This window comes from Magnolia sinica, chromosome 7, assembly GCF_029962835.1.
Source record: "Magnolia sinica isolate HGM2019 chromosome 7, MsV1, whole genome shotgun sequence".
NCBI classification, from domain to species: domain Eukaryota; kingdom Viridiplantae; phylum Streptophyta; class Magnoliopsida; order Magnoliales; family Magnoliaceae; genus Magnolia; species Magnolia sinica.
The window spans coordinates 47609450-47622699 of NC_080579.1; the positions used below are offsets into that span (position 1 = coordinate 47609450).

Consider the following 13250-nt stretch of genomic DNA (forward strand, 5'->3'; position numbering starts at 1 on the left):
GCCCTCTCACTGAGCATTGTGCATCAAATGTCATTTATATTTTTTACCATAGAACCAACTAATTATCAATACATTTCTGCCTCAATTTTCATTTAGGTTTCAACAAACCTTGTTGAAATGTTCCACACTATGTTGTAAAAAATGTTCTAATTAAATCCTACATTTTTTATTTGATATATAATTTAATGATTATAAGCATTTTTTATTGGCAATAAAATCCACATCATGGCTGCTTTTATTGACTATAGTCTATAAGCATTTTGGGCTAACTGCCCTTTTTGTCCTTCCATTTTCTTGTAGCTTGTTTGGCCTTTTTCCTTTCTTGGTTGGTAATGAAATTCTGCTTACCTTCCAAAAAAAATGACATCATGCCCTCCACTAATAATGTCAAAAAAAATTAAATGTCAGATTAACCTTGGAATATATACGTTGGATGGGAAGTCAGAGCTCTCAGTCTTGGTTGATCGTGCCATTGGAGGTGCCAGCATTCAAGATGGGGAACTAGAGCTCATGCTTCATAGGTTCAATTTCCTTGCGATATCATTGTTAAAGTGCTCCTATTCCTTCAATTATTCTTTATGATTGTCATTTCATTTCCATTTCCGCCATTTTAAGTTGATTATCCCCTTTGTTCTATTCAAGGCGAATGGTTCATGATGATTCCAGAGGTGTTGGTGAAGCACTTGATGAGATTGTGTGCGTGGAAGATACTTGTGAGGGACTTACGGTATGTTGATATATATCATAATTATGTACATTTTTTTAATGTTCCTATTAATAACCATCTTGTTTTAAGATGAAGCCAATTAATTATATAATAATTGTGGTTTGGCATATAAATATTTTCTTTTGTAGTTTAAATTCCAATGAGTCTTGATGTTAAATTTACCCAAAGTCTACCCTCCTAGGAGATCATCCGAATAGTGATGCGGAAGAAGTTGAAATGATAAAGTACCCTTTTGTCTTACATGGGAATTTAATTGTGGAATAGGGAATAGGATATAGATAAACCATTGAGTGGCAATCATTATATTAAAGAAACTATATTCTTTTTTTATCCTCTATTGCATATCCAGTTTTTTTTTTTTTTTTTTTAATAAAGAGTTTTCAAAGAAAGAAGCTCATATGCCTCTTTAGAAATGGAGATAGCTCCCTGCAGCACCTGCTCCATACATATGGCATGATTCTAAGGCAAGCAGAACCATTCATCTGGTCTTCCCCACTACATGAAGATCATATTGCTAAGAAATCTAGATCCTAACTATCTTAGTCATGATGCTAGTGGGCTGGAAAATAACAATTAAGAAATTGCACCAATTTGACTGCTCGGGTTGTCAAATCACCAAGATTTCATTGCGTTATTAACAATCTAATGGAGTCATTTCATCAAAATAAGTGGTTAGGAAACATTGATCTTCACTATATGGAAGCTATTTGTGTTGATGTTTATGCATCTTAAATACTTATTGCCCAAGGTCTTTCTTGTTTCTCCACAATCAATATGTAGACGCATCATCGTTGAAGCCTTGCACTAGTATTTGGGGTCAGCTTTACAAATCCTATTTCATTGTTCAATCCTAAAGCCATATCTGTCACGCCCCCAACACTGGAACCTTGGTTAAAGCTAACCTTGGCATCAGGTTAAGGAACGTGACTTGGGGTAAAGTATCAAACATTCATAATTCAACATTCACAATCACACATCCTCACAGTCAACCATAAATGCATAAAAGACTTTATTCAACTTATTCATAAGGTTTGATGTTTAACCACCACTAATCCTACAAATAACCCATACTGCAACCTACGTGGCTAGGTATAAATTTTTTTTTTTAAAAAAAAAAAAAAAAATCTAAAGTAGATGATCATTGCTATAAAATTGTTCCGGCTAGTTTCTGAATGCATTTACTTGCTTCTAATGTTGTAATACATGAAACTGAATGGAATGAGCTAACCACAGCTCAGTGAGATAATTCCAAATCAAGGGCAGCAATGATTTTCAAAACTTAAGGTAAATTATGCCTTGTCAAAAATCATAAAGAGTATGCATGTATGATATAAATGCATGCAAAATTCCACTATTCTCAGTATAGTTTATTTGATGAACACCAGGGCCAATCATCTCTTAATTGGCCTAATATAGTCACTCATACTATTATACTTACAATTCTCTCCAGTTAGATAATTAGAACTTAGCAATCTGAATTGCACAAGAAATTCATCAACACTCATCAGGGACTCTCAACCCCAAAGACCCCTCAATGTTCCCCTCTATTTTTAGTTCACTAAAAAAATGCTCATAATCTACGCAAGAATCACTCAATCAATCCTCACACACTCAAAATTTAGTCTCATCCTCTCAACTAGTGCTCTTAGAATATCCATAATGATGCATATTGGAACATATGTGCAGTTTGTAACCTTTCCAAAAATATACTTTCTAAAAATAGCTGTTTCATAAATAAATTGCAACTTTCCAAAGATAACTTACTACATTGGAAACTTTCTAAACATGGTTTCAATACAGGAATGCAAATGCTTACTTGAATCAAAACCTCCCACTAATATATTTTCACATATGTATATAGTACTCACACATTATAGTGTTTCTCGCAATTATCTACCTTTTTATCCTTTTCTTTCTTAAGTGTCGGCTTAGGAAGGTGATTTTTCTCACAACGATCTCGGCCTTCCATTTCTAATCCAGCAAATTTTCTACAAATAGGATTTCTCAAATGGAAACTTTCCTCTTATAGAATCCTTCTGATTGTGATCCGAAGTTAATGAACTACTTTACGGTGTTATGAGGTAATAGAACTTGGTTTGCAAGTGCCAATTTCCAAGGCCGACATGATAGGCTAGCACCAAGTTGGAAGTGAGATATGTTTGGGACATTCTCATACATATTTAACTTGTGATTTTGAGGAGAAGTCGTAAAATAACACTGCCAAATTTCTCATAATTCAACTAGTTGAATTGGAGGTCTTAAGCATTCAAAAGCTTCTTCTGATTTTCCCCCTAATTTTTCCTAATTTTGATTGTTCAGATTCGTGGATATTATTATATTAGCATCAACCAGTTAGGGTTTGGGGCACGCTGGAGGCGGACAGTTGGTCAACAAGTTTATTCACCATTTCTCTTAGCTTTCACACATGAGGTATATCATCCACTTAATTATATTTTCAGTGTATTTTTTGTTTCTTAATTGGTTTTTATGAAATTGTTGAATCTACAGGAAGAGGAAAGTTGGAAAGCTTCTCATTTGGTGAACGCTACGTCCATGGATCCTAATTATAGTTTACCTCCCAATGTGGCAGTCATAACACTTCAGGTAATCTTGACATGAAATCCTGCCTTGTAGATTAAGGGTTCATTTGGGTGTTTGTGGTTCTCAATGCGGACACGCAAGCTACTGTCAAATCATGGTTCCGATGGGCACCCGAAGGTCTTCTCATCTCAACCATGGTGTGGGGTGGGAAAAGCAATAATGCGCTAACCTTTAATTTGGTTCGGTTTGCTGTGGCCACACCAAGCGCATCACAAGTAGGCCTATGAAGCTGCCATCATCATCTAAGCCATATCCCAACTAATTGGAGTTAGCTACACAACTTCCATTTCACCATTCCACTCAATCACGGACCCAAACCATAGGTCCTAAGGCCTCTTATTATTACCACCACCGACATCCTTTTGGACCTTTCCCTCACCCTTTTAGAGCCTTTAACTTGTACCAAGTCACCCCTAACTAGCACAGCTCTTGGTCTATGTTGCACATGGCCAAGCCTTGCCTTTAACTTGTACCAACTCACCCCCAACTAGTGCAGTTCTTGGTCTATGTTGCACATGGCCAAGCCATGTTAAGTTTACTTTTCCTGATCTTATTATCCATTGGTACTACTCCTAAGTTCCCTCGAATGCATTCATTTCTAATTCTGTCTTTCCTCGTCTTCCTATTTGTTCATCTTAACATCCTCATTTCAGCTACGCTTATCCTATGAGCATGTTGTTCCTTAACTGCCCAACATTCTGTCCCATTAAGCTTGGCTGGCCTTAAGCTATCCTTCCCCACATTCTGTCCCATTAAGCTTGGCTGGCCTTAAGCTATCCTTCCCCTTTGGATCCTAAGGCAGTCTTAGAAAGCCCTATTAACTATGATTTGGCGGCACAACCAGCTGTAACACAAACCTTGGGTACTTCACCTCTTTAAAGGGACTTCCACCTTTAATTTTGCAGGAGTTGGATGATGGAAATGTCCTCCTTCGGTTGGCCCATGTATATGAGGTATGGCAATCAAGAATCTTTATTTGATGGTGATTGATTTCTAGCATTGTTATTCATTTTTATGATGCGAATATGGTTAGGCTGGCGAGGATGCCGAGTATTCATCAACAGCCAAAGTGGAACTGAAGAAGATCTTTGCGACAAGGATGGTATGTAGAGCTGCTTTTGATGGTTAATTCCATTATTCAATATGGCTCATTCAAATTTCAAACCCATACACTATTTTCCTATGTCCTCCTATTCAGATGGTTTCCAAAATGCAACTTGGTTGAAAGCAAAAAGAAATGTAACCTTCCACCTTTTTACAATGCTTGAGATTGATTGTTCAGCAATGATCCTTGCAGAAATTTATTTCATCTCTTATGGGTGTGCATCTCATTCAGGCTAACATTCTGTCCAGTTTGATCCCACCATGGATGGTTGATGGATTGAAAATGTCTCCCCCATCAATGGTTGGCTTGCAATGGATGGCTAAAAATAAAACAGAGCTGCTGGTCCACATGTGATGGGAAGATTGGTTAAGATTATCATGTGGAAGAAAATGTTGGTCTACTGTCCATCTACAGTGAGGTCACCAGGTGAACCATCTGGACCACTGAAAGGTGTAACCCACGTATATGAAATGCTGGTCCAAACCAAAATGCTGCTAGTTCAGGCCTAGCATTGCATAAATCCTCTTCATGGAAAATGATTGTTTGTCTATTGCATACTGATTAGTGCAGTATTGTCTCATGAAACTGTTTCATATAACACCCCAATCAAACTGTGCCATTTCCAAGAAGAAAACACCAAAACTCTGAAACTAGAGTCGAGTTCATAATACATAAATTAACACTTTATACTGAATTACCGACCATGGTTTTCTTGTGCAGATTAAGGAAGTGAAGGAGACAAGCTTATCTACAAACCAAGATAAGTCAGAAATGAGAAGCATGAAGTGGAAAGTCGAAGGAGATAATGGGGAGAGTCCTACACCAGTGAGAGGCAGCCCGATCAATAATGCTACTCTTATTGTTGAGCTTGGTCCAATGGAGATCCGAACTTTCTTGTTGAAATTTTAGGTTAGTCACAGCAGTTATAGTTTCATTTGTGGCCATTCCATAATTAAGGTGTATATGCCTCTTTCTTTCAATGAAACCGTCCATTGGCTAGGAATGTATCTGGTTCTTAAAAATAATAATAATAATAATTTTTTTTTAAAAAAAAAAAACAGTCAGCATTCAATCTTTTTGTATTTAGGAACATTTCATGATTTTTCTACATTTCCTGAAATATCCCCAGCACCAGTGCAGTCAAGTGAACCAATAAGCATGCAACTGGAGCTTGCCCTTCAACAACCAATTAGTTCATATGGTGGGGGCTCCATTGTGGATGTATGATGAAAAACCTCTCCTGCCAATGGAATCCAAACCCGTAGTTGATACAAATTTTATTTTGAATGAAGTTGCAAGGACAAATTTTGGGTTGTGGACTGGAAAGACAGGTCAGTTTGGGTTGGGGATCCAAATCCCATTTTTGGCAGGCCACATGCTAATGTGCCTCTACTTGCAATTATATGAGAAATTCTTCTAAAATGACAAATATGCCGACTAGAATCCATGATTTTAATAAGACTTGGGAAACATCATCTTCTCCATATTACAACCCGTTTGAAGTGCAATCATGATTTTAAGACTTGGGAAGTTGGACCAACTCTTTAAATCTGAGTAGAGTCGTGACTCAGCTGAGTGCCTATTTTCAATTCTGGCTCAGCGTCCAGCCATATCAGGTCCCCGCGGCGTCCAAGTCACACTAGATCTGTCAAGTCTTAAAACCTTGAGTACAACTATCCATGGTTAAAGCCCAAAAGGGGGTTGGAAAAAAGAGTAACTCACCCCATCTCCACACAAAGAAGAATCAAACAAGATAATCACAATTGCACAAACAAATCCAACAGCAATCTGAATTTACGTGGAAAAACAAGAAAAAAAACCATGACACAAAGTGATGAAAACGAAGTTACAAGAGACGAAAACTTTACCGATCAAAGCCTCAAGAAGAAAAGCCCAAACTTTTTTCCTTTAAAATCCCTCTCAAACACGTTTGGGCTTTTCTTCTTGAAAAGCCCTATGAAAGCAGAAAACCATTCACAAGGATTTAGAAAGCCCTAGAACACCTCTACTTCTCCCAAATCCCAATTACACCCAATATATAAAGTATCACAACTAGAATAGAAAACAAATCCCGCACTTACACAACTTTGTACTCACGCTCGATGGAACCTTTGAGCATCTGTTGACCTCTACTTGCATGGAGTGGTCTGTCAATGGCATCAACAGACCCTGTTCTTTACAAATTTAAGACATCAACAACAATCTCCACCATCTCTGTTAGTGGCGACGCACATCAATACGTTTAGTATGTGAGTGATAAACTAAATTTTTAACAAAATTGATCGCACTCTCATTGTCACAATTGACTAGCACGACCTTCTACTAAAGCCCCAACTGATTTATCATCCTCCTGAACCAAACACCTTCCTTGAATGCGGCAGTGACAACCTCTGTGGTACCCTATTCTCAGCTCCTAGCTCACATATTCCAGGTTCCGATCTTAGGATCCCACAATGAGGATTTTTATGAGTATTATTTTTTGTATGTAAGCATAATTAAAAACATCATCACATTTTCACTATAATATTAGTTGGAGTATTGTGCTAAAATGGAAATAGATGATATAACAAAAGTCCCAAAAGATTAGAGTCCTACATGTAAACAACGTGAGTAAGCTCACTACAAAGTTTAGAGATTGTAATCTTGTGTGTGCAATGCATGTGTCAAGCATACAATATCAGAAGAATAAGCGAAAATAGAGGGTTAAATTGACAAGTCTATGCATGTTATCAGCCATAACGAGGTCATGTGATGCAAGAGCCTACATGGCCAAATGTCATATGTTAACTATGTAATACAACATGTCAATCATCCACTAGTCCACATATTAGAATAGTTCTCAATTGGATCATTAGGCTAGGTGTAACGCCCTGAAAATCGGGGGTCGAGTAAAAGTCCAACTCCCGAGTTCCAACGCATCACTTATGCAACATATTTAATGATGATTAAATGTTGTCTGTATTAATGCATAAACATAAATAAGATTAAGCCAAAACTGGAAAACATAATTCAGGGACAATTGTAATACGCTAGCAGAAGACTGAAACGAATATATATAAGTTTACAGATCAGTATAAGTCCCAAAATATAGTGCATTATCAGGTCAATAATTACATGTATTGTTTCAAAATGTAAAATATCAGAAATGTAACAGTCCACTACAAGTATAACCCGCCTGAATAGTGCATATATGAGAATGCCTCATCATCATTCTCGAAGTCCGGCTCCACCTCGCAGGCTGCGCCATCGTCTGAACTTACAACAGGGTCTAGTTGGTGTTCAAGACACTGTCCCGTAACGCGGGAGTGAGTGATCAACTCAGTGGAACAATAAAAAAAAGGTTAACATGTTATCAATTCAGTCAAGCAGTAATGATAAAGCAATACCATCGAACATCCCTAGATACTCTGATTAATGCAGGATGGTATGAATAAATGATGTATGCCCTCGCCTGCACTCCCTCAGCGATCTTCATCTAACGGTCATGCATGTCAGTCACTTCCTCGTGCTCTCTACACATCGCCAAATGGCATATGCAATGTGGTGCATGAACGTGATTACCAAATTCTTATTAGTCCTTTTCATACAGCAGGATTGGGAAGCTAAGGTACCTCCCTTATATCATTTCCCAAACAGTGATCAATTCTAGGGTCGCCAATCCTAGTAAATCTCATACAATGTTATGGTTCTAGGTAGCTGTAAAGGGCTCGTCACCTTATCAGTGCAGGCCTATAGTAGTACTCTTGTTGCTAAGTAAGGGCTCGTCGCCTCTAAGCAGTCTTAGGGTACGCTCGATGTCACTACAAAGGGCTCGTCACCTTATCAGTGTAGACCGACAGCTCAAATACAGTGTCCCATATCACCATATTCGGCTCACGAGTCTAGGTTGCTCACTGGTCACTACGGGGAGGCTCGTCACCCCAGCGTAGGCCGACAGCTCGACCATGGTGTCCCATACCACCATGCCCGGCTCATGAGTCTTAGCGGATCGAGGTACCAAGGTTAAAAGGGTTTTCACTGGTGAGTTTGGTACCTTAGATTCAAGCAGTAGCGTTCATACATGGTGAACATACATCAGGTCAATCGGGTTACTTGATGAGCTCGACTAGTACGAGTGCACGTTGAATTGACCGATGTTCACTCCCCAAGTGTAGGTTTGTGATGTAGTAATAAACTCGGTAAGACCGAGGTCGAATCCCAAGGGATTGAAACCTATGCGTTATCTGAAACTAGGTAGAAATAGAACTACCCTAAGATGAAATCTAAATCAAATATAAATTGATGAATAATGGTGAGAGATTAATGTAAAACTTAAGAGAAATCAGAGATAAGAAACTAGGGATTCAGAGGATCCACTTATAGAGATCAGGGAGATCTTATGCCTGTTTCAAGAACTCAACAGGACTTAAAGTCCCATCTTCATGAAAATCAAAAGTGAACTTCCTTTGATATAGTTTTTAAGAGATGAAAGGTATATGAATTAGAATGGATTCCATCACCAAACCATGCCCATGAGACAAAGTAAACAACAGAATTAAACTAATTACTAACCAATCAACAATGTATGAAGGTTAGGAAGGATACCGTCATCCGACCATGCCCAGGAGACGATGGTGAACAACAAGGCTTCCTGACATCATAAACATAAAAAAGGAAGGAACATGCTCAAAGCTATCGCAGACCTATTGTAATTTTAGTCACAACAGACCATTTAAAACTAAAAACATTCCCATGATCAAACTAATATCAAGATCAATTCAGTGTAATAAAAAGCACAAGCAAAGCGTTCTCCCATCACGCTACAAGCTTCACCTCTTAGCCCTAGCTAAGAGGTTTAGCCGACCATGATTAGGCTATCCTCAAAATTAAACATAAAGAAAAATAGTAAATAATACTCAGAAAAATCTTCTCCAACTCTGTCTCTTTTCTTGTATCCACGTTCAAGCCCCCCAAGCCGAGATCTCCTCCGAGATTGGATAGAAAATGAATCATCTTCTCTCTTCACGTCCCTCTCTTTTATAGCTGCTGGAGGTCGATTGGAAATCGGACGTGGACAGCTGGAGTCGGTGCGCAGCTACAACTCCAGAAACCTTCTTGCACAGCAACTAGTAAAAACAGAAACGGGGAACTGATCGCGTGATCTGCTCCGTTCAGTCTTCTTGGGGGTGATCGATTGCCCCATATGAAGGGTTTGGATGGCCAGGATCATTGGGCCAATCCTACCCATGGTCGTAGAACGGACACAAAATGTCCGGTTTTCGTAGACACAAGGCCTTCTGCGTAACACATGCAACCGACCCAATTTGTGTTAGATATGGGGTCCCTGATCATTGCTGGGTTGGAAATCCAGTCCGATCATTGTTTCTGTCTCGAAAATTAAGCTGGGAAGGGATAGTTTTGGTTGTCCATTTAAGTGGCCCAGGGAATCCGTGCTTCTACCATCCGATCAGCGTTTGCTACTTCATGCACGTGCAACGTTCGAGATACTCAGGCCGTCGATCACTGTACGATCGATTTGACTCCCTAGTTTCAATGAACGGATTGGATCATTGAATGGTATGATAGTAGTGGCCCACCGAGTTTCGCCCGGATTTCCCTGTTGCGAACAGAGCCTATGCAGCGGCGCTGTGACGTTGGTGGGGCCCACTTTACTACTGTTTTGAGAAATCGACGCCGTCCACTGCATTATGATCGAAAAACCATTCGGGAATGGTGATTTTTAGAGTGAAATCGGTGGGGCACACAAGATCTTCTACTCCGTCGTCCATCCTGCGTTTAACGGCTGGGATCGTGAAGATGCTTGCATAGTGGCAAAAGGACACCTAGGTGCTAGTCTTGGCCATCTCCTAAGACAAGTGAACGGGTCGGATCATCGAACTGAATGATGAGTGAGGCCCACAATGATCAACCAACGAAAACAACGTCGGACGCTGTTTGAGTCATGGTAAGAGTCGGGTCAGCCCGACTTTGACTAGGCTGACCGTCCGGTGCGACGCGGCTAGTGTGTGTGCTATGCACATGCATCGCATGTGTGGGTCCCAGGTGATGTATTCGAGAAATCCGCTCCGTCCAAATATTTTTTCGCCCCATTTAAGTGGTTGAAACCAAATTTGAAGCATATCCAGATATCAGGCGGGCCCAAATTGAGAATTTATGGGATGATTTGTCCATTGGGACACTTCCACAATGATCGATTGGCTGAAATTTAACTTGTATGGTTAATTTAGGGTCCTTAGTCTATATATGAAGTCTCGAGCCGAACGGACAGTGGGAACCTTGTAATCTTGTATTCTGGACCAATTTCGGGCCACTTGAACTTCAGTTTCTCGATTTAATTGGGTCTGTGGCGTATAAATCCGTCGATCTTGGTCCCTTGGAGTCTATCCCTTGCCTCGATGGTTCTTGAGCACTAACTCCATGCTTTTAGTACCCTTTTCAAATCCAGGCTCCTAAATACACCTTGCATCACAAACACGATTAAAATAAGCCATTAAACAGTATCATGTTCGTAAAAGCAGGTAGTAACTGGGGTCTAATATGCAATATTTGACCCTCAACAACTGACATGAAGTGCGTAAGCACTCTGTGTGGCCTAACCACTGCCGATAACCAAGGTACGACTCGGGTTCATCAAACACGTCCTATGTGGCGAGACAACCTCAGCCACCTATTCAGTGCCTGTTACCGATTGCCTGGACTATTCCGTAGTCCCAGACACATTCAATTATAGCAGATAATTATACAAGCTAATCAAAACAATAATGGATCAACAATTCCAATCATACAAGCATGTGAGCATTTGATGGATTTCAACTAAAACATGAATTCATACACATGTAGTGTCTAAGTAAAGCAGACAAAGAATACAAATTACATGGACGAAATCATACACATTGTTAAGATAGTTGAGAATCTCTTCTCAACGCCCATATAAAGTACAATATATCACACACTTGTTCATTTAGACATTTCTACAAATACTTAGACTACATATTCCAACATACATGACGTATGTTGATTATAGCACGTATTAGGGCAAATCCTTTCATCAAGAAATTGTTACATGTACAACTAGCATAAACATATGACAATTAATCATGGCAAACACATGTTCGAATTTCATACATATACGATACTTTCTACATATACATGGAATACACTAAACTCAACATAGTTCATATATATCAGAAACAGGAAATAAACATCGCATTTAGCATGTGAAATAACACCCACATCAGTACTAAACCACTAACCAGCATTGAAAGCCTTGAAAACCATAACCTATACGTTTATAGTCCGCACCTTTCGGCGGTAGACTCGTAACGAACTCAGTTTTAAAGATAAGTCTCTGTCTACGGCAGATTGGCAACCTATAGCATAAATTAGGTTAGCTATTTCATAACTTACACTATCTGAAACCCTAAAACAGATTAGGATTAGGTTTTCTTACCCAAGTACATTGTCGAAAACGCCGGATTTGTACTATAGAGGGGGTGGCTAAGTGCATGGAGTAACGGGATCGAATCCCAGGAAGAACTTCCAACTCTAACTCTCACTTTCTCTCTTTTCCTTTCTCTTTTCTCTTCTCTCTCTCCTAAGGTTTCTCAAATTCGTATGGGGTGAGAGAGAGAGAGGGTTTAAGGTCCTTATATATGCCCAGGTTTGATGGAAATGGCCTCAGGGCCAAGGTATACTTAGGTTATATCCAAATAAGGACCGTTCCGGTCCAACAGAGCACTTCTGGTGGCCCTTTTTCCACGTGCGGTCGGACTTAAGCTCCCTAACCATGGATCTAGGTCAGGCTGAGTTTTCGTTCCGATCGGGTTTGTAGATTAGCCGTGGTGGACCAGTTTCAGTTTAACAGTCATGGTCACTCGATCAGGGTCACAAGTATACCGACATGTGTGGGATATTTCTCCTGATCCGAGGGTGTATTTGGGTCAAATTCTAATAGTCTGAATCCTTATATTTGGCCCACAAGCGACACGACTTAGATTACTTAAATTCATATTTTTATTTTTAAATATTTTCACGTTTCTCACACACTTTGCCCCGGGCTCAAGTTGTGCATTTCTAGACACAGTTAGGACTTGATTTCTGAAGGGGTTGTCAAGTCCAGTAATACGGTCATATCCGTATAGTTTTAGAGTAATCGGACTTTCGATGTGCGGTCCAAGTCCGATATGGAGTTTCAAGATGCTCCCGAAAGCAACTGGGTTTTGAGATGGATTCTAGATTTCAGGGTAATGTAGCGTCAATGATTCTGCATGTTTTAGGTCTTGCAGATCATATTTAAAGTGATTAGTGCTAATTTCACAAGCACTTTACTTCAACACTTGCTAACTTTAACCTAATTTCTAAAGGTTTTTGGTCCTGGGTAATTTCTGCTTGAGGTGGTACTCGGGTCTTTGTACGGATTTTTTCGAGACGTTACAATCTACCCCTCTTAAAGAAAAATTTTGTCCTTGAAATTAATACCTTTTCGTACTCCTCGAGAATCTGAAGGTAGTTCTTTCGAACCTCGGCTTCTGTCTCCCAAGTAACCTCTTCTTCCGTGTGATGCGTCCACAGCACTTTCACAAGTGGAATAACCTTGCTACGCAATACATGCTCCTTCATGTCTAAGATACGCGTCAGTTGCAGTATATATGTAGCGTCCTCGCTCAACTGCACCTGCTCCCATCTGATAACGTGGGAAGGATCGGGAACGTACTTCTTCAGCATAGAAACATGAAACACGTTATGCACACTCGCAAGTGAAGTGGGCAAAGCAAGGCGATACGCCACCGCCCCCACTCGATCAAGTATCTAGAATGG

General features: G+C 39.7%; 1 protein-coding gene across 3 annotated transcripts in view; it reads left to right on the forward strand.

Moving 5' to 3' along the window:
• LOC131251327 (alpha-mannosidase-like) overlaps positions 1–5470 on the forward strand; it is a 54422-nt gene extending 48952 nt beyond the window's left edge. For all 3 annotated transcript variants that reach the window (XM_058251993.1, XM_058251994.1, XM_058251995.1), the window contains 7 exons: positions 409–521; positions 643–727; positions 3047–3157; positions 3236–3331; positions 4234–4281; positions 4362–4430; positions 5154–5470. In XM_058251993.1, the coding sequence (XP_058107976.1) occupies positions 409–521; positions 643–727; positions 3047–3157; positions 3236–3331; positions 4234–4281; positions 4362–4430; positions 5154–5342 (711 nt within the window). In that variant the 3' untranslated portion in view covers positions 5343–5470. The remainder of the gene's footprint in view (positions 1–408; positions 522–642; positions 728–3046; positions 3158–3235; positions 3332–4233; positions 4282–4361; positions 4431–5153) is intronic.
• Positions 5471–13250: the final 7780 nt, after the last annotated feature.